General features: G+C 33.0%; 1 protein-coding gene across 3 annotated transcripts in view; it reads right to left on the reverse strand.

Moving 5' to 3' along the window:
* Window positions 1-288: 288 nt before the first annotated feature.
* The window catches only part of SUZ12 (SUZ12 polycomb repressive complex 2 subunit), a 41,505-nt gene continuing 18,631 nt past the window's right edge, over window positions 289-23,162 (reverse strand). For all 3 annotated transcript variants that reach the window (XM_037069805.1, XM_037069804.1, XM_037069803.1), the window contains 11 exons: window positions 19,701-19,786; window positions 17,635-17,866; window positions 16,202-16,295; window positions 11,625-11,730; window positions 7,646-7,823; window positions 6,111-6,202; window positions 5,777-5,920; window positions 5,059-5,216; window positions 4,540-4,738; window positions 4,042-4,121; window positions 289-2,368 (listed from right to left, as the gene is read on the reverse strand). In XM_037069805.1, the coding sequence (XP_036925700.1) occupies window positions 2,023-2,368; window positions 4,042-4,121; window positions 4,540-4,738; window positions 5,059-5,216; window positions 5,777-5,920; window positions 6,111-6,202; window positions 7,646-7,823; window positions 11,625-11,730; window positions 16,202-16,295; window positions 17,635-17,866; window positions 19,701-19,786 (1,715 nt within the window). In that variant the 3' untranslated portion in view covers window positions 289-2,022. The remainder of the gene's footprint in view (window positions 2,369-4,041; window positions 4,122-4,539; window positions 4,739-5,058; window positions 5,217-5,776; window positions 5,921-6,110; window positions 6,203-7,645; window positions 7,824-11,624; window positions 11,731-16,201; window positions 16,296-17,634; window positions 17,867-19,700; window positions 19,787-23,162) is intronic.

Raw genomic sequence — 23,162 nt, forward strand, 5'->3', positions numbered from 1 at the left:
AACAAGCCAAAGTTTTAGTGCACACATTAACAATCCATAAAATAAACACAAAACTGAATACAACTTTTATATTATTGAACTTTATGTACAAAATCATTTGATTGCAAATAAACATTTAATGTAAAAACAAACGTTCTTTTAAACTGATTTTTTTTACATCTACTGTACCATTCAAATGCTTTATCATCTTACATGATTTCTTCAAAATCTCTTATCAAGGGTACATATAGAAAAGCATTTTTTTATAAATAGAAACAAAGGGATTTTTCAGCTTTTATTATAAGATGGCATAAAAAGTTTACTCAACAGAAGTAATTTCATTACTATTTGGGGGAGGGAATCACCAACTTTTTGTGCAAACAATGCTAGCCTTCTTTTAAGCATTAAGAGCATAACTGCTTAAGAAATGACATAAGCAATAATTCTACACCTACATCTCCCCTAAAATAATCTATTTTTTTTTACATATGTGCACAGCTTTAGCAAATTAAAGCCCGAGAGAAATGCTCAACATCCACTATCCAGAGGCATGATCAGAGTTTACTGTAACATCATTGGGAGAGCTTACCAATCAAGGAGTCTGTAATGAAAGCTGCAGTTTCCCTCTTTCCTATATTTTTAACACAAAAATCAATAACTAAGAATTTAATACTGGATGACAAATCACATCCACACTATTAAATAGCCTCACAGTTAAACACATCTTAAAGACCAAATCAGTATTTACATTTTATAAATTTCTGAAGACACCATTAGAAAGCTTATATATCCCTTCATTAAACAAAATAGGGAACTGCATCTGATGGTGATGGAATGAAATAAAAAATTAAAAATACCTGTATTTACAGCAGCATTGTTCCTTTATAAATAAAGAATATGAAAATGCAATTATCTTTAAGGATAATAAAATATTGAGGTGATGTTACTCAACCACAGTGCTTGTTGGAATAAAAATCTATTGGTGTTTGTTAATGTGCCAGTAGTGAAACCACTTTTTGTTGGACAAAATCCAACTGCAAATATGTGCATAAAACACATATAACACAGGGAAAATTACTCAAAACAATTCAAGTCAGCTCATCTGTATTGAATATTCTAATTGTGAAACACATTACAAAGACATCCTTGCAAAGAAAAAAATGTTATAACATTTTCTGGTTTTCATAGAATGTTTCTTCCCTTGAATGTGGCATCTTAAAAAATCTCAGATTTGTTCTTTACTTGATTTACAATCCTAATGTGGACAGTTTAATTTTCCATATGATTACCTAAGTGGGGGGGGGGGGGATAAACAGCAAAACATTCAAGTTTAAAAAACATACTGGGTGAGCAATGCACTAAAATTATCCACATAAAAACAAATGGTAAGTAACCTTATGAACCAACATGGTATTTTACTGTAGAGCGTGAGAAATTAACATCTCAAACAGGCATAAGATGAAGAAGTGCTATTTTAAAATTGTGAAATAAACGTATGCAATGCAAAATATCTTGTGTGTTGTAATTTTTCATTTTAAATTGATTAATGATTTCAAAATCAAGGATCAAGTTTTGATTGCAAGTGGTAATGCAACATGTCACAGAAATCTCCAATTTTTAAAAAAGGGTATCACATTTCAATTTTCCCTCCCCATGAAAATGTCTCACAATTACAAAATAGGAAAACAGCCAATCACAATTGCAAAAAACATTAAGATTTAAATATATGAAATTTCTACATTATCAATTTATTTCATAAGACAATTGCTCAAGTTAAAAATACTTTCTTTGAAGTATTGCTTTTCATGCTCAAACAAGAGAATGTTTTAATGACATCAATAAAACTGATACACATGTAATGATGTACAATGAAGTGAAGTAGAACCCTGATACAAATATCCTTGTTGAAACCATTTACTTCATCTAACAATGCCTGTTTGGAACTTATAATTAAAAAACAAAACCCAATCTCTTCCTAGAAGGTGAAGTTTCTAGAATGCAGTTTCAGTGTTTGTCCATAACACAGGGTTAGGTCTTTTCTTTTCAGAGTTTTTGTTTTTTGCTCTGTTTTAAAACCCCTGAGACACCATCTGTTTCCAAAGCTTTCTCTTTTGAGTTAATTTCACTAAATCCATTTGCTGTCCCATTTTGTTCTTCGGTGATTTCTTCATTTGCAGGGGAAGCAGATTCTCCTTTTTCTAATTTTTGCTGCATTTCACGGAGCTTGGTAACAGCTTTATCTATTGACATTATGCTAATAAGATTAAAGTCATGCATGCTGACTAGATGAAGCATGAAGTTTCGACATAAATTCTTCTTAATTATTTTCTGTCCATAGTTTTCTACAAACAGCATACAGGCATGATTCATTTGATTGTCAGCAATAAACCTATTTAATAAAAACAACACAAAATATCAATAGTAATACAAAGCATTTCTGTCAAATGGAACAGTGATAACAATTATAGAACAGTAAGACTATCCAAACCTAGTGATGATTTAGCAAGAAGTAAAACTATAGTGAAAGTGAGATTCAATAACATGAATGAGCTTACCACTTTAAAAATTTAAAGAGATGTAATATAACCAGAGCTTATTAAGTAGATGTCATTTATTTTTCCTAATCACATATGGCAGTATTAGAAGTATAAAATATTTTCTATTGCCAGAACAACTTTAATTAATTCTACACATATATACTATCCCCTTCATTCTGTCCCTTGATTTTGATGAACTTCCTATTTCAGAAGCAGTCTTTCTACATTTTCAGGTCATGGTAAATCTCTGAAAAAATGAAGATGTCACAACAAATAACAAATAAAACAATAGTGAGGTTGTGTTGGTGGAAAGTGAGTTGGGGGCATGTACAATGAATAAAATTTGAGAGAACCAAATAGGAGAAAGGCTGCTCAGTTATCCACTGGAACTGAGAGTATAAGTGACTCCATAAGGCCTGCCTACAAAATTTTTAAATATCTGAATAGTTTACCCAACTACCCCCGACTTTATTATGCTGCTTTATAATAAACCCCAAGATTTGTGCTAAAATGTTTAGATCAAAGAATTAAAATAGAACTCAATAAAATGTGATTGAAATTTTATCTTGAAACTGACATATCAGGACGAAGGAAAAAGAGATTTAACCCAAGCCTCTGCATACATACTTGACTCCTAACTTAGTTCCCCTAACGGGGGAACAGGCAAATATTTTCTGTAAAAAGCTACATAGTAAATATTTAATGGTATGCAAGCCATATGTGTGATCTGCCATATTCCATTTATCTTTTTGAGGACCCACTAAGCATGTGAAATTTATTCTTAGATGAAGGCAGTACATGTATACAAAAAAAGGTTACGGGCCACGCACCCAGATATCTTACGTACCAATAACTCTTCAGTCCCCAAGAGTAAAGAAACAAAAGTGTTCCCTCCCATTTATTTCACTTTTCTATAAATGAAAAAACTCTGGCTCTGGTGCTACAGAAGAAAGCTTTAAATGAGGATCTAATAATAATGAAGGTAGAGAAGAAAATGTGTATTGACAGTAAATAGTTCACACAAGGAAGGAGGCAGATCTGCAGGAAAAACAATGCTTTGGAACATACTGTGGCCACAACGGCAAGAAAAATAAGGATTGTTTTACCTTGCCTCCTGTGAAATGGTAATAAGTCAGAAAAGCTAGTTACATTTTATTCTGAATAATTAAGCAATTTTTAAAAATTATGGTAATAACTGTGATAAGTAATTTGCAGGATTTCCAGGAATATAGCACTTGGCATTTTATTTTTGTATTCCCTGGCAATAAAATGAATGAAAATTAAAAACTGGGACATATTAAAAATAAAAATCTGCTGTTAGAGCTTGTACCTTCTTTATACATTCTCTGAGCATCACCATTTTTCTCAATGCAATTATAATACTTTGGATTAGGATAAGATTTAGGACCCATTATATCTAAATAAACAATTTTATATAAGATTCTAACAGACGTAGATTTATAGAATGTGAGGCAGCAAATAGGATATAAAGGAAATGGAATATTTAAATTTAGAAATACCCTACCCATGCTTCATGACATGGAGATTCCATAGTTTCATCACTTCTTTCTCTCCTTCATTAACATCAGAAAATTCCTCAATTTGCTAAAAATAAAAAAATGTTTAAAAAGGAAGAAAAAGAAAAACACCTATTAAATGCAGAATAAATATAATTGGTATTTCTAAGAAAAAATTGTGAGAATGTAAAAAGCAGTTTTTTGTAACTAAAAATACCACAACTTCTTTATACAGCAAAGTGGCAACATTTAATAAAAACTAGTTACCTATAAATAATATGAACACACTATTAAACCACAAGAAGAAAATATGTATTTCCGTTATTTGTTAACTATTTAAACGACACTGTTATAAACTGTGGATTCCTAAATTCCTTAATTTAGAAAAAGTTCCTTTATACTAAGTCAAAAGTTTAGTTCATATTATTAAACAACAGTTTTCAAACAGTAATTTAATCATAAAATTCTAAAATCATGTTGAAATAATAATAAAAAATAATACTTACTGTAATGGTTTTTTCTCTTAGCCATTCAGGATCCTTCTCATCTTCACTGTCGACTTCCATTTCTTGTGGACGGAGAGGTAAACAAGTATCACTATGAAAATACAGACGATTGTGTCCGCTACTGTAGGTTCGTTGCTGTTCTACTTCTCCATCTTCAGATTCAAGAAACTCAGACATGCTTGCTTTTGTTCGTTTTGGCCTAATGAAATGTTGATGTAATATTAAGTGATAGGGATAGGACTCTATATTTCACTCCAAATAGATTCCATTCCTTTCTTACAGGATTGTACCTAGACCTACTAGGAGAATTCTTTAATACCCTAACCACTGCAGCAGTAGTGACATTAACATTTAAATCAGGAAAAAGTTGTAAGCAGGAAGTAAGAAACCTTCACAGAAGGAGCCAGGGCTATAAAAGCAGTGTCGCACTCAGAGACTTAGCTAACGCTCCCCTTTGTTCCTCCACTATCATCAATAAAGCCAGAGAATAAACTTTTGTTGCATGACCTTTTCACCTACCTGCACACAAGAATGTGTGTGATAGGCGTTCTCTTTACTGGCCCATTGCGACTAAAAGCAAATCCAGGTTGGCGATGAATATCCTGAGGATTTCCTGCATAGGAGCCATCATAACACTCATTGATAGAAACATCTATCCTAGCACCTTTTGGATGATACTGTAACAAAAATGGCAAGGAGTTTAGGAAAGAAAAAAAGATCAATCATCCCATCCTAAATACCCATCTCTCCAAATTTATTTAATTTTAAAAGTGGGTGTGGTTCTTTTTTTCACCCTTTCTCATTTGAAATCTCATTAACTAGCATTTGAACAAAGGCATGAAGTACATGTGCAAGATGAGTACTTGTAATTTTTAATGTTTTGCAAACTATAATTAGCCAGACATACCAGCACGGTGAACAGGACGTCAGAGAACTTTGCGTCAAAAAGATCTTTGTTAAAATCCTGGCTACGCCATTTATTGGCTTGATAACTTTTTAAAAATTACTTCTTGTGTGAACAAGAATATGCAAATTACCACTTAATTCAAAAGGTTGGTCTGAGGACTATGTGAGTCAATATAGGTGTGCTATATGTAAACTCTGAATCATTCATTGTAATTCACATAATATAGCAACCCATCAAATGCAGAAATTTAGGTATTCTGTACAAAATACAATTTTTGAAAGACAGATTGTCATAATGTATGTCATTAAGAGAAAATAAAAATTCACTTACGACATAATTGAAGATAAATCTGCTATGACAGAGTTTAAGATGCTTGAGTAAACTATAAAGTTTACGGCAGTTCAGAGTGCACCAAGGACAATGTAGATCATCTCTTGCCTCAGTTTGTTGTCTTGTATTGTTGTTATAAAGGAACTTTAAAACAAACAAAAAAAGCAAAGCTCTAGCTTATACATCTCAAAATATTTTTTCAGTATTGCCTTTAAAATTAGTTAAAAGAAAAAACAGAAACATTCTTTTTATTTAACTATCCAAAATATTTTAGATGTAACATGCAAAACAAAAGCGTTTCATGATTACTTATAAAAAGGTCAGTTATGTTTACCTGATAAAATATTCTTAATTTTTGTCGGTTTTCACTTGAAGTATCTTTTTCTTTTCTCGTTTGTAGATCTGTAGTCAATGATTCTTTAACAGCTGAAAATACATACTTTTATATTTAATTTAAAAAACTGCTTCTAAGCAAGGTAACATATCTTGTGAAAATAATTAGACATTAAAAGTTTCCATAGAATCCTACTTGTGGTATTTAATACAATTTTTGTTCTCACCCTCAAGGGAACAATCAATCCCCCTTAATCAATATTCCTAATCATATATTTAGGTCTTTACTGGCAGGAGCCATACTTTTCCTTTAAAAACCACCTCTTATATTCCGAATCATTATTAAAGTAACCCCAAATAATTATATGTAGTCACTGTAATGTTTTAAGCACTTTGAGGTCAGAGTGTGGTTTTGACTGGTCTTTATATTCCCAATGCAAAGCAGTGAGTAGATATCCACCAAGTGTTGGTTTAAGAGAAATTAAGTAAGAAATGACTATCAAAATAATTCCAAATCCAAAAGATAATCAATAAATGGTATATTTACTTACAGATTTAAAATGTTTTTATTTTTCCTGATGTTTTTATTTTACATGTACAATTTTGTATAAAACTTTTTCTCTCAGTTTCTTTGAAATTCTTTTCACCTCTTTGACTGCCTGGCCACAGAGCATTTTGAGAGGTGCCCAGACCACAATTTACTTGAGAAATCTTTTCTCTGACAAAGGCCATTTTTAGTATCTTTTTAACCTGACTCTTATAATGACTGGCACACAGTAAATGTACATGAGAGGTCAATGTCCAAGACAGCTATCTTAAGCTTTCCGCCTTCTTTAAAAGGACTAAGACCTGGATACTCTCAGGTCAAGGACAGTGTTTCTATCAGCCAGATACAAAATGACAGATCAGTGGCCTTAACTCAGCAGAGCTAACTCCATTTGTAAATGTATTCCCTCTTTAAAAAAATTACTCAAAATTTAATCTGGCAAAATTCAGGTCATAATGATCCTCTCTTCCTGCTCTAACATTATAAAAACACTCTGCAATACTGAATTCAGTTCTACAACATACACAAAGTTTTACATGAATTATAAAAAGCATATAATCCCAAAGCTCTATCAAGGTACCAATTTCAAAATCTAAAAAGTTCTGAAAACCAATAGTTAATTCATGAATCTGAAGCAAATCTGTTAAGTGAAAAAATCTGTCCTAAGTTGATACAGACTATCTACAGACTCGTAAGGAGGTGTTATATCATATATGACATATATACTATATCCTGTATCATGCTTCTAAATTTTAAAAAAAATTCCCAGATACACCTGGCACAAAGGTTTTGGATACAGGATTGTTGATCTGTACTTTAACATAAAACTTATTTTTATATAAAAGAACCCTAATTTACCATGGGTTCATAATTTCTCTCTCTAAATAAGTATTTCCCAAAAAATAATTTTTGGAGCAACAAACAAATTCATCTAAAGCCTAAAGCCCTGTCTCTGCAAAGCATTTTTTTTAACGGCAATGTTTTCTTACCAATTGTTTGAGTAGGTTTAACTGAACCAGGCTTGTTTTCTTGATGGAGACTCTCTGAATTTCTAGTGGCAAGAGGCTTGGCAATAGGAGCTGTAGATTTATCATTGGTCTCTCCTGTCCAACGAAGAGTGAACTGTAACGTAGGTCCCTGAGAAAATGTTTCAAATGGAGGCAGCCTCTAAAAAATAGAAAGACATGTAAAGAGTGAAAAAAAGATTCTGTACAATGAATTGAAAGACATCGCAGAAACATAAAAAATGTATAAATTAATGTGGACCTTATTGAAATCAACAGTTTTTCCTTGAAAATCCAAAGTACTAGAGAGTTCATATTGTTTTAAAAAGGCAGCCACTTAACAGCAGTAGCTGAGATGTTGCCATGTGCAAATACTGACCCAGCATAGCCAGATTTTCATATTTTCCAAAAGAAGTCAGAAATCCAAGTTCTAATGGGAAATATTACCATTTAAAAAATTGTTTATTTACTTTTAGAGGGGGAGGAAGAAAGAGAAGGTGAGAAACATCAATGTGTGAGAGATACATTGATCAGCTGCCCCTCACATGCCCCCAACTGGGGACCTGCCCTGCAATCCAGGCATGTGACCCGAGTGGGAATTGAACCAGCAAACCTTTGGTTCAGAGGCTAGCAGCACTCAATCAACTGAGCCATACCAGCCAGGGAGAAATATTACCATTTTCACGTTGGTAACCAATTAAAAATGTCTTGCCCTGACTGGTGTGGCTCAGTAGATTGAGCACCAGCCTCTGAACCAAAGGGTCAATGGAGGGTTGGATTCCTAAGTCAGGGAACATGCCTGGGTTGCAGGCCAGGTCCCCCCAGTAAGGGGCCCACGACAGGCAACCACATACTGATGTTTCTCTCCCTTTTTCTCCCTTCCTCTCTCTCTAAAGACAATTTTTTAAAAATGTCTTTTAAAACAACAATAAAACTGTAGTACCCAAGCCTGTCAGTTTGCAGACACTGTTGGATGACTAATTCATTACTGTCTTTATAAAGAACAGTTATAACAGTAATTTCCCTTGACTTCTCTTAGCTTCACTGGTGGCTGCCCTTGCTTCTCTTCTTTAGGTTTTGGCACAACGAACTTTACCTTGGCTTTCCTCCTTCACCTCTAATCACTTATAAGACTACTTACTCTTTTCTTGTTCTTCTTAGTTCCCAACTAACATTTAGCTATGTGTCCCAATCTCTCACCCATCCTCCAGGATTTACCTATTATTTGCCAATCCCAAATTGGTTCTCCATTCTTTATACTTGAATTCTAAACCCATGTATCTCCAACTGTCTCTTGGGACATATGAGCTCCTATTTATTTTACTGCCATACAAGCCTAAACTCCTTCTACATCTTCATTATAAATAATCCTCTTAAAACTAAATTTTAGGCTGGAATGAGATAAAAATATGATCACATGAACTAGTTTTGACATAGTACGTCCGTATCTAGGTTTATTTCTTTTTCTTAGAAAAAACTTACTTCTTTTTTAAAGATAATCTTTTCTAAAAAAGATTTTATTCATTTATTTTTAGAGAAAGGAGAAGGGAGGGAGAAAGAGAGGGAGAGAAACATCAATGTGTGGTTGCCTCTTGCACACCCCCTACTGGGAGCCTGGCCTGCAATCCAGGCGTGAGCTGTGACTGGGAATTGAATCAGTGACTATTTGGCTCTCAGGCTGGCCCTCAATCCATTGAGCCACAACAGCCAGGGTCATATCTAGGAATTTATCTTATAAAAATACTTGCAATGCTAAAAGATACATGTATAAATATATGCATTGCATTTCTGGAAATATAAAAAATTTTTTAAATTACCCATTAAAATGGCACTGATTTATGGGACACTTTTATTTAAAACAATACCACAGAGTTTTTAAAAAGAAGCAAATCCTTAAGATTTGATTTAAAAGGATACCATTTCATATTGCTTCAATTTCTTGGGAAAAACCAACAACCCATATAGATATGATCTTTATTTTCTCATGGATAAACCAAACAAACTTCAAATAAGAAATTTAAAACATAAAAATAATAAATATCTGTAGAAAATTCACCATAAATAATAAAGAAATAAAAATTACTCGAAATCCTATCACATACAACTTAGTCACTATTATCATTTCTTTTAGTAATAGTGGAAGTACATAAACAATTACGTCAAAATTAAATATGAAGATTTTGTGAAAGTATTCTTTCTAATGGCTTTTTACAATAATGTCTTTCTTCTTTTAAAAGATCTTATCTATTTATTTTTCAGAGAGAGAAAAGGAGGGAGAAAGAGAGGGAGCGAAACATCAATGTGTGGTTGCCTTTCAATCACCACCCACTGGGGCACTGGCCTGAAACCCAGGCATGTGCCCTGACTAGGAATTGAACCGGCAACCCTCTGGTTCACAGGCTGGAGCTCAATCCACTGAGCCACTCCAGCCAGAGCTAAGGTGTTTCTAATTATTCAGTATTTTGACAAGATTTGTTACTTCTACCTTTTCAGTTACCAGTTACAAGATAGTAACTTCCACCAAGAATGATGAAAGTAAAATTGTTAATGACTATATATATAATTATACAACTTAAAACTTTAATCATATTGTCCATCTGCCCTACAGTAGGGATGTGCCAACTTATACATTAAAGCATTATTTGAGAGTATGTGTCCTCACATACCCAACTACAAACTGCCAATCTTTTAAATTGTGTCAAAAGATGTATCTCTCATTTCATTTGCATGTCTTAGAATACTTTTGAATTTGCTGGCCATCTTATATTTGTTAAGAACTGCTTGACTGTCCTTTAGCCATTTTTCTAATTAGATTGCTTACCTTTTTGTTATTGATTTATAAGACTATGTACTCATAATATGAGCCTTTGGTATGTTACAAATACTTTCTTTCTGCAGTCCATCATTTTCTTTTAAATTCAGGTTTTTTATTTAGAAATAATTCACTATAGTCATTTTTATTATATGCTTCTTAGCTGCTGCATCACACTTTGAAGAGCTTTCCTAATAGAAAGATTATATGAATATTTACCTACATTTTGGGTTCTGTATTGTTAATTTTTACATTTACATTTGCGTGCCTTCTGGAATTTATTAGGTCTAAGTTTACTTCCAGTTGGCTACAGACCAGCTGTCACAATTAATGAATAGTCTTTCTTTCCTGCACAGGTCTAACACGTATTTTATCATGACTAAATCCCAAATGTATATGAAATGATTTCAGAACTATGCTTCAGTGGTGTGCTTGTCTCCTCCTATGCTTACACCATACCAGTTAAGTACTTTTAACTTTTAGTATATTCTAACCTCTGGTAAGTAAAGGGTCTCAGGAAACTTTTCCATAATTTTCCTTAATATTATTACATATAGTTCTAGGTTTACTTGAGATTCATTTTAATGCTTAAAAAATCCTTTTAGGAGTTTGCTTATGATAGTACACTGACCTAATATATTTAGAAATATGATATTCCATTGAGCCTGCCTATTCAAGAAATGTATGTATGCTTATTTAAATCTTAGAAGAATTTAAGTGTGCTTCAATTTAAGTTCTGCAGATTTCTTGATAAATTTATTTCTAGTCATGTTACCTACTGTTGCTATGAATGGGATTTAAAATAGCAGTTAACATTTATTGAGCACTTATTTTATGCCAGGCATGGTTCTGTTAAACATACTTCATTATTTCATTTAATCCATCAATTCTATGCCTCATTTTACAGATGAAAACTGAGACACAAAGTTAAAGTAACTTGCCAGATGCTACACACCTAGGAGTGAAAATCTAAACTTGGTCTGGCTCCAAGGAGGATGCCTTCCATTAAATATGCTGACTAGATAATTTTTTTCCAAGTACAAAAACAAAGGACTCTACTTCCGACATGAATTTGCATTTGGGGGAGAAACCATCAATAAAAAAATGGGAGTTCATATCTATAATGTGCTCAACCTTCTAAGCAGTCCATACCTTCCCATCAAGAATAGTCTCCCATGTTGCTCTTTTCTTGCTTATTGGACATTCTTCCATTTCCTGCATGGCTACTTCATACTCCCCATCTAAAAGCTGTAAGCGCCTGTTAGACAAACACATACACTTTAAAGTAACCTGTGTTATTATTGTAAGTACACAAATTCTACATCTTTAGATTTACACTAAAAAGCATTTATTAAATTTATGAACTAGCTTATATACCCAACAAGATTTTAAAGTATACCTATACTCCATTCTTGACAAAAGCAATTTTAATTATTTCCACTATTAACTATTACTAGATAATTATTTTATTAATGTAGCTACTCAGATGTAACTTTAAACATTTAAAGTATAATATACCTAAGGTTTCAAAACTTAGTAAGCTGTAAACATTAAGTATAAAGTATATGTGCAGGCTTTATACTTGCAAAAATGGGAGTGTTACAATACTTGCCTTCAGGGACCACTAAGAATTATGCCTGTTATTTTTAACTATTGTAATATTTGAACTAGAGTTCTTGACTTTCATACTTGACCAGTAATCCAATTTATGATTATAGTGACAACTCTAAAGCTGTAAGATCCTAGGGGCACCTGGCACATATAGGTGCTCAATAAACATTTCATGAATAAATAAAATATCAGCTGAAGCAAAGAATTAACTAAATTATATTCATACCTACAGTATAGTTTTAATGTGTATGTACATATACATATGTGTGTGTATATAGTTTGTATTATTTTTCCATACTTTTAAACACTGATAACACTACTACCTAAACACCATTCTTCAGTCGTGCTCAATAACTTATTGTACATAGCAAGAGGAATCTGGCATCTCTTCATTAGTCTTAGAGAACTCTGTTAGGCACCAATAGCTAACATTTATTGAGTGCTTACGATGTGCCAGGCACTGTTTTAAAGACTCTACACAGTTCATTTTATCTTCCCAACAGCTCTATGAAGATGCTATTACTCCAATTTTTTGGAATAGAAAAATGAAGAATAGAGGTTAAGTAACTTGCCTTAAGATGACAAAGTAGCCAAAGCTAGCAATTAAGTACAGGTAGTCCGTCTCCAAAAACTAACTCTTAACACAATGATTTTGAGACTTAACAATTTATGTCTTCGTGCTGTACTACTTGAATTTATGCTACTTCAATAGTCTGTCAGAAAAGCTATTTTAACTTAATATTTTAGAAAGTTGATTTTATTTACATAGGCAATACATTCATATAATTCTGAATTGTAAAGGAGCTTCCTTCATGCATCTACATAATATTCTATTTTATGGTTCTACATTTGATAGGTTCAATCGAATTTACCCTCCTACCTGTAATGCATGAGGAGGCCCCTTTTCCCCAAAGCCTGATCATTAGTGCTTTATCAAGTTTTTTTTATCTCTGCCAAACTGGTAAGTGAAAAAAAATGACATCTCAGTGTACTTTTATATACAGATGTCTTATCTTTTAATTGTTTAAAAACTGTAATACTTCTTTTTTTGTAAACATCTTAATCATATCTCTTGCTTATTTTTCTAAGGGGCTGTGGTATTTTTCTTTGCACTTAGTATGATCTTTTTATATTAGAGGAACAAGACATCCAACTACAGTACTAGTTAAAATTAATTTTCCAAACCTGTCATTTTTGACTTGGTTTGTTTTCAAAAAATTTTTATTTTGTTCAATATTTCATACTTTTTCTACACAGCTTTTGAGTTTTTGGTTATTCTTTAAGGTGACTTTAGTTTCTCCGAGATTAAGAATTTTTACACACCTAACTCCCCAGATCTTGGCTTGCAAATACCACATTTTGCCATGTATAATGTGCATTTTGCCCAAATTTTTGAGGGAAAAATAAGGATGCACATTATACATGGGCAGCACTAATTCTGTATCTACATAAATGTTTTAAATTCTTTTATTTATGCTTATACATTCAAAGTGTAACTCTGGAAAGCAAGAACGATATCTGTATGCAAAATAATATCCTGAAATATGATAATTTACTGTTTCTAAATATAAATTAAAAACTGAATTAAAAAATTTAAAGATTTTCCCCCCAGAAAGTGTGGGCCAAAAACATGGGTGCACATTATATCCTGGAGCGCATTATACACGGTAAAATACAGTACTTTCCTCTACTAAAAAGAACCAAGACTCCTTGAAGAAATGACCAATTTCAGAGCAGAGGTAGAAAAAGGGGGATGTAAACCTGGGATATTTTACTATTCCAGAAAAAAAGGAAAAACAAAAATAAATAAATAAATTCATACACACATAAGTCAAAAGAACACAAGGAGCCTGCTTAGAGGGGCTTCTCCTGTTCAAATTTAACACAATTTTAGCATTAAAATGAGCCACTACATGAATACATTAAAACAGATTGAATAGAAATGGAATTTGTTAATCCATACTGAAAAAACTGTTTTAACGGAAGAAATGCTCTTCTTTACAGGAAACTACCAAGAAACATGGAAGAAATGATAGAAGGTACCAACTGATAACTGTCATGAAATAACTTATTCAATCAAGAATCCTCAATGGATGCCAAACTGCTGGGCAAAGGGCAGTTGAAGTAAAAAGGACATTTACCCAGTTTCGTATCTTACCATAGAGATTACACATTAATTAACTAAAGGGAAAAGGTGTACTGTTACAATGGACAAATATGGTGATATCACCTTAACCAAGTGATCAAATATTATGTTTGTGATATGCAAAGGACACATTAACTATTTAGTTCCTTCCCAAAATGTTTATCTAATTTGGATCTATTTATTAAGGAACCAACCACAAGAGCCTAAATTAAGACATTTTGCAAAACTACAGGCCTATACTTTAAAACAACAGTAACAACAAAAACTGGACAACCATTCCAATTTCAAGAAGATTGAATAGCTATACCATCTGACAAGTGGCTACAGATCATAGTCCTCAATGCAGAGGAACAGGAGAGAGAGTGATAAAGGACATTGCTGGAGTCAATTGGGAAGACAGTTTTGTATTATGTTAAATTCCATTAACATTACAGGTGTATTGTGGTTTTACAGAGGGCAATATTCTTATTCTTAGGGGACACGTCCTCAAGTATTTAGGGGGAATGAAGTGAGAGTGTCACAATCAAACTTTCGGGTGGTTCATCAAAAAAAAAAAACAAAACAAAACAAAAAACAAAATACACACTCAAAAATAAAGTTAAATGTGGTAAAATGTTAACGGATGAAACTAGATGAAAGGTATATAGGTATTAGTTACCTATATTGTTCAACTTTTTTGTAGGTTTGGGAGTTTTCGAAAGAAGTTGGGGGAAAATTCTCCCATGGATTTTCTTGGTACATTTTATCATTAAATAAAAAGGAGTATTTCCCATATATAAGAAATATGTTCCTATATATGTAAAGTATAATACATGTTAAGGGTATGTTAATATGTGTAAAGTAATATATATGTAAAGAATTTTAAAAACACAACATAGTTCCCCATGCTGCCTAAGAAATACCCTTTACCAACATCAATGAAGCCCAGTGTGCCACATCCTCACTTCTTTTCTGAGATATAACCGCTATCTCCTACTACATTCATTTGTTTTGCATAAATCTTTGATCCACATTCAAATTTCTGATTTTAAAAAGACACTATATTTGTTCTGCCAGTAATAATAATAAGAAACATATTCTAAGACAATCTGGTAGAAAAAATCAATGGGTTTATTACTAATCATCTTTGCCTTCCCATTAAAAGCCAATACCTTTCTTTACATGGTGGCTCATAAACGATATCAAAGAAACAATCTCATACTTTTTAAAGAGCACAAGGAATGTACTAGCTACACTGGCTCTTTCTTCTCTACATGACAGTGAACTGCATGAACTACCAGTGAGCAGCCAGGGACAAGAAAAAAGTCATGTAAAGGTTTCACCTGTCAAAGAATGCTTCATTTGCCTCCTATATCTTCTTCTATAGGCACTACAATGCTTCATTTCCAAATGAAAACTGCCGGGATGATTATAAAACCAAGTGTTCTTTGCTCCTCTGTGTCAAATGCACATGGAGAACCATACAATGATTACACACAATTTTCTTTCTAATTTTAGTAAATACATAATCTCAAAACAAGGCTCACTTAATTCAGGTCTCTGTTCAAATATTACCTTCTCTCAGAGATTTTTCTCTATAAAATAACCATCTCTTTTTATTTTTCTTCAAAGCACTCATCACTAAGTGACATCAGTTACTCTAATTTTTTTTGAGGACTCATATATGTCCAAAGTTAAGCTCCATGAATGCAAAGATATTACTGTCTTTTCACTAGAACAGTGTCTGCTAAGGAGTAGACACTCAAAAAACACTTGCCAAATAAATAATCTTAACTGAGCCATTCAAATAGTTCCTCATCTGTGTTTATTGCTTTCTATGTAACAAAGAAAAAAAAAGTATTAGTATTTTTTTGTTTTTTCAGTCATAAGAATAAAGAGAAACAAAAGGCAAAGAATATCACCACTACATTCTGCTTCATAATAAAAAGATACCTAGAACCTTATGGGAGCCTCACTTGTCCATCAGCATTACCTGTTTTTATCAAACACTGTCATTTGTGCAACAAATGTCTTTTCCCCATCTTCACGATTTCGTTTTCTTCTAGCTGGAAGTTCTTCATTGACATCTGAATTTGACAAACATTTCTCATGAATCAAATATTCAAGCAAAATGTCCTATTTATGATATGTGATTCCTTAACATGCTACATTATTCCAAATGAGGTCCAAATTACACTTAAGTTGCAATTTACTATCCCGACTTGCACTCTTCCATATTGTTTGTGATATCTGTCCTTCCTTTTTAACATTCATTGAATGTTAAATGAATGTTTGCACAAATGTGGAGTTACTGTTTATGCAAATGTTTGCACATTTGTACTCCACATTTGTGCAAATGTTATTTCCTGTTCTGCATAATCTTGCTAGGCAAGGAGAAAAACAAATCCCCCCTATTCATGGTTACTTTTCAAGAACTTCAAAAGATACTTCAAAACTCAAAGATTACTTCTTCTAAGGTGCCTCTCCACTGAACTTCACCTATACCTCTATTAGACCACTCATCATTTTGCTGCAAATATGGCCAACCCTTGAACAACACTGGTTTGAACTGCACAGGTCCACTTATACACCCTGTGCAGTTCAAACCCATTAAGAGTATTTTCAATCTGCACTTGGGAATCTGTAGATGCAGAAAGCCAACTTAAGTTACACACGGATTTTCAACTGCAGGGGTGGGTGAGGTGAAGGCGGATTGGTTCAAGGATAAACTGTACTTTTTGTATTTGTCTATTTCCATAATTTAGGTTGTGAACCTTTGCTGGATAAAACTGAATGTTTTAATCATTTTTGTATCCCCAGCACCTGTATGTTGGTTGAATGATTACCTCAAAGGTGGATTCAGAAATACTGGGGTACACATGACAATCAAATATAAGAAAATATCAATTGTACAATCTATGTGTAGAATTGTGAAGATATATTGGTCTTCACAAATTCTTTTAACTGTTCTGTACGTAATTTTCCACAAAAAAATGTTGGAGGGGGTAAATTTATTATTTGTTGAGAGACTGATTTGAAATACTAGTCTTTTCCATCAGTTTTTTTACTGTATGAAATATGTTTCATCATCTATTAGTGAAGTATGTTCCACCACGTAATAATGAGAGCTTTATAAATTAGATATCTAGTACAGCGTGACAGCCAAGAGTCCAATAGCCAGGCAATCTACCATAAAATTATCTCATTATACTATCAGAGATTTGCAAATAAAAGTCATGCTATTAGAATACATGCAATTTATTTTTCCCTTGGAATAGTAGTCTTAAATAAATTATTACATAAACTCAAAAAAGAAATAGTACAAAATTATGAATACTATAAAGATATACTGGGTCAATAATTTTCATGAACCACCTTAAACTCCAATGACAAAATCTAGTAAAATTATTAAAATAAAAAAATTACCAATATTTTCATTGGTTTCTCCATTAATCATTCCATTAAACTCTCTTCTTCCCGGACGAGTCACTCTAAATAGCAATGAGTAAGACTTCACCATATGGCTGTTACTAGGTTCAAATTCATTACTGGAAACTGCAAGGGATGGGAAATTTCCAGGTTTTGTTTGATTGAGGTCAGGATTCAAAGGCACCTGCTTTTTACCTGTAGGAACTTGCCTTATTGGACAACTTACATCCTGCAAAAGTAAAGATTATTAAATTATATTTATACATATACATATGTATAAGAATTACAATAAAACTTATAATCACAGTTATAGGAAACATGGTATAGGCCAAGATTACCAAAGGACATGCTAAAATTCTAACCATAGTTACGAAAATTGTGATGAAGCAAAAAGAAAATTTGGAAAAATTATATCACAAGTATAGTTTACGATGAGGATTATAAGTGATTATAAATGAGGATTTCTCCAATATATTGAAAATGATGATACAACATATTGATATTTAGCTGATCAACTAAAAGTTTTAAATTAGAAATATGGAATTAAAATCATGTTTAAAACATTAATATAAATGAATCTTTTAATCATATAAATTAATCTTTCCCCTTAACTTTTCTATTTTAACAAAATTAGTAAGACCATTAGAAATGAAGAGATTATAACTCCCACATTGTAAATTCATATATTTAAATATGTTAACAGAGGTAATATTAAGCATCTTATGAGTCATATTCTGTAATTACATAACTAGAATTATGCTGAAAGAGCATACTTCAAAAATTAGAAGATGCATACATAAAACCTTTATATAACAAGACAATATAGTACATATTACATTGTAACTTCTTTTAAAAGTAAATACATGCTTATGGTAAAAATAGAACTTTATTCTGTAAGTATAAAATGAGATGTCTCCTCTAACCCTCCATCACCTTACACTACGAGATGACTAATACTAATATATCAATCTTTCCAAGAAAATGCTTATGCCTAATTTTTTGAAACACCAAAAGGATAAAAGAGGTATATTCACAATTTTTGCCCAAATAAAAGGATTTATTGAAGAATTTTCACATCATTGCATGTCAAATATGCAAGGGATTAAGGGCACATGGGGAGTGAGTGGTATTCGTTAACTTCAAGTTGTTTATATATACTTACTCTGCCATCTCCTGTCACCTCAGTCCACTTCATACCAATGCACAGATTTTAAGCCCTTTACCACCTTACTATGATTTTAGAAGAAAATCAGCCATAGTAACTTCATACAGGTCATTCCTGCTCTTAAAATAACCAAGGACGTGACGTGAGGCTACAAAAAGTATCTTTTGGCTTTTGCAGGTTGCTCGCCCCCCAAATTTAATTATTATTACACTTGTTTCTATTTCATCCTATAATAAAAACTTGAAGCAATGTATTAATAAGTTAATACCCGATACTACTGGGCAACAGGATTTTTTTTTCTCCAAGAGTAGTTTTACAAAAAGTAATCCTCTTGCCCAGCTAGTGTGGCTCAGTGCTTGAGGGCTGGCCTGCGAACCAAAGGGTCAGTGGTTCAATTTCCAGTCAGGGCACATGCCAGGGTTGCAGGCCGGTCTCCAGTGGGTGGTGCGAGAGAGGCAACTGCACACTGATGTTTCTCTCCCTCTTTTTTTCCTTTCCTTCCCCTCTCTTTCAAAATAAATAAAATCTTTAAAAAAAAAAGTAATCCTCTTTGAAAAATTCTCTTAGTTCTCATTTAATATTTCAATGGGGCCAAGTAGCTAAAAAATAAGCTAAGACACTATGGCAGGGAAGTAACTGAATTTATATCTTAAGATGCTAAAAGACAGCTTCTTCCCTTCAATGTCAGACTCCTATGGGGGAATTTTTACACATATACCTATAGCCAGACTAGAAAAAACATGTAGATCCGGGAAGTTGACAAAAGAGGTTATCAGTTTTATAATCCAGGCACCAACATACTTAAAAGCTTTAAAGATTTAAAAGCAAAGTATATATACATGAACATATTCAACTTAAAAATTACTCTACTTAATCTACCAACAGCATTTTATGTTACCTTTCTTTTTTTATGACAAACTTTCACAAGCAGGACTTCCAGAGTAACAGAATTTTGTTCATTTTCTGAGTTTTGTGATGGCTTATCTAAATAGAAAAATCAATATTTTTAAATGTTATCTTTTAAAATATATAAATACAATATTTATTTCCTAAGAAGTCTAGAAATTTCAAACAAAAAGACTTCCTATAATGAAGGTTTCTCAGAAGTTTATTCATTCTTTTTCTCTAAAACCAGTTTCAAATGTACAGCAAACTCTGAAAAAGCTTTCACATATAAAGTCATTTAAATAAACCTTTCACAAGGAAGTTATAATTACCTTCTTACATACTGTGATTTTTCTTTTGATTCAAATAATGGATCAATTATTTTAATTAAACTAAAAAATTTACCAATTACTTCTGCTATAAATACTTAACAATAATAATAAAAGACTATAATAAAACTGTGTTTGTCTGTATTTGTCCCTGCAAAAAGTAATTTCTTGACAAACACATTTAAAGCTTCTTGGTGGAAAGCAAAAATAAAAATAGTTCAGGAGAGACAACCACACAAAAAATAAACATAAAATTCCTTTTTCCTTCTCCCCATATCTATCATTAAAACTTACTTTAAAGATACAGCTAAATTAGCCCTGGCTGGTGTAGCTCAGTGGATTGAGCACGGGCCTGCGAACCAGAAGATCGAGGTTTGATTCCCAGTCAGGGCACATGCCTGGGTTGCAGGCTAGTTCCCAGCAGGGGACCCATTAGAACCATACATTGATATTCTCTCCTTCTCTCCTTCCCTTCCCCTCTAAAGATAAATAAATAAAATCTTTTTTAAAAAGATACATTTAAATTAGTTACTATTACACATGTCATTTTGAATGCAGAGGTATTAAACTAGAAAAATCTTAGACCAGGACTCATGACCAAAGAGATTAAGATATGTATCTAAAAACTAAACGTAAGAAACTGCACAAGACTTGCACCTAGGAAGCCATGAGCAGTGGCAGCTCCTCCTGGACTAACATTTGGAACCTGTCTCCAAGGCCCCCTCTTTCCTCTTACTTCCCCGTGAGCCAAAGCAGGCCCACCTAGGCTCTCCTGTTGCTGTGTCTGTGCTAAGCTCTTCCTTGTCTCACTGTCCCAGCTGTAATAAATGTACCCTTATATACAAATAATTAAAAAGCAAACATAAAAGTTTATTTCAAAAGAAAAACAGCTATTTTTTTACCTTTCCCTGAAAGTTTCTCTAAAGCCTAAATGGGATAGCAAAAATTAAGACACCGTTTACTACCTAGAGGAATCTCTTGGTTCACAAAGTTTAACTATTTTAATTTTAAAATACAGTCTACATTCTCTGTATCAATTAACAAATGCTTTTGCAAATAGAGTTCCAGAGTATTTATCTATAATTTGTCTTTGAATCCCAAAGCCATTAATAGTTCAAAACTTTAAATAATTATTCATTCATCGAGTTTCAGTAATATGAAGAATAAGACGAATCCACAAACATATACGGGAATAAAGTAATTTTGTTCTGAGATTTTAGACAATTTTTTTCTACTTAGAAAGATTCTTCTTATACAAGGTATGTGCACAAAATGCATTTGAATCAGTTTCTTTGAAAGTAATATCCAAAAACAAAGAAAATTTTACCCTTTGAGACAGTATGGAAGGACCTGGAGAATATTATGCTAAGTGAAATGAGCCAGTGAGAGAATGACAAATACCATATGATTTCACTCATATGTGGAATCTAATGAATAAACTGAACTAACAGGGAAAATGGAAAGACTCATAGATGGAGAGCAGGCTGACGGCTGGGTGGGGTGGAGAGGTAAGGGAGTGAAGGGATTGATCAAAAAGGAAAAAGGACTCGTGGACATGGACAACAGTGTGGTGACTGCTGAGGGGTGGGGGGAGTATAAGGGGACTAAATTGTAATAGGGGAAAAACAATAAAGATTAAATTTAAAAAGCTATATCCAGATAAAAATACTTTAATATAGGAAAAATAATCCAATGCCTAAAATGCAGTAACAAAAATACTCCCTAAACATTATTCACCATGAAAACAGCACTCTAATATAATCTATGTGTTCATTCTATGCAGTTTCAATTAACTTCTAAACAAAAAGTCTTCATTTAAAAAACAAAAGAAAATAACCAGGTTTCAGAGATTTTTGTAAAAAGATCTTGTTCCTTTATTTTAAGAGAGAAGGGAAAGGAGGGAGGAAGAGCTAGGGGAACACCAATTGGTTGCATCTTGCACATGTTCCAACTGGAGACAGGGCCCACAACCCAGGCACGTGCCCTGACCAGGAATCAAATGAGCAACTTATATACCTTGAATAAACAAGAAAGGCAGTATACCTGCTTCCTCCCAAATTCCACTAATTTGATTATAAGGTGAAATTATTTTCTGGTAACAGAAGTATCAATAGTTTACTTTCTCATTTAGTAACATCAAAAAATAAAATAAATAAAAACTTCAAGTGAATTCAAGTAACTTTTGAGCTTTACACATTTTGTCATACAGACATGAAAAAAGCTTAATGAAACTATTTTCCAATTAATTTCAACTACTTAATTCAAGTAAAATTAATTGAACTACATTAACTAACCAAGTAACAATCAGTAAATATTATTCAATTAATGTCCATTACTAATTTTAGTGATGAATAATTTATATGTTTTAGGTAAGCCCCTGGGAACAAAGGGCTCACAGACCTACAAAATTCAAATAGTAAGCTTCTTAGAAGTACTACAAAAAAAACAAATAATAATGAATTATTAGAAATAATGAGCCCTGGTTGGTGCAGCTCAGTGGATTGAGTGCAAGCCTGTGAACCAGAGGATCGTGGTTCAGTTCCCAGTCAGGACACATGCCTGGGTTGCAGGCCAGATCCCAGTGGGGGGGAACACAAGAGAGGCAACCATACACTGGTATTTCCCTCCCTCTCTCCTTCCCTTCCCCTATAAAGATAAATGAATAAAATCTTAAAAAAAATGACTCCAGCCCTGGCCAAGTAGCTCAGTTATTAGAGCACTGTCCCAATAAGTCAAGGTGGCAAGTTCAATCTCTGGTCAGGGCGCATAAGAGAAGTAACCAATGAATGTGTAAGTAAGTGGAGCAACAAGTCAATCTTTCTTCTTCTCTCTCTCTCAAATCAATTTTAAAAAAGGACTCTATAAGATGAATGTTACACTAGCTACTAATAGACATACGACTAGAGCTTGTAATAATTCTTATATTAAAAAACCTAACTATCAAACTGGTCTAAGTAACCATTTTGTTTATCAAACTGTCTTTTACAAAATACCAACTTGACATGTTTCTTCTAAAGGATTTTCATCCTGCCCTGGCTACTGTGGCTCAATGCATTGAGCACTGGCCTAAGAACTAGAGGCTGTTGGTTTGATTGCCAGTCAGGGCACATGCCTGGGTTACAGGCCAGGCCCCCCGTACGGGGTGT

The sequence above is a fragment of the Sturnira hondurensis genome, unplaced genomic scaffold (genome assembly GCF_014824575.4).
Source record: "Sturnira hondurensis isolate 20B ecotype Veracruz unplaced genomic scaffold, ASM1482457v3 Scaffold0018728, whole genome shotgun sequence".
NCBI lineage: Eukaryota > Metazoa > Chordata > Mammalia > Chiroptera > Phyllostomidae > Sturnira > Sturnira hondurensis.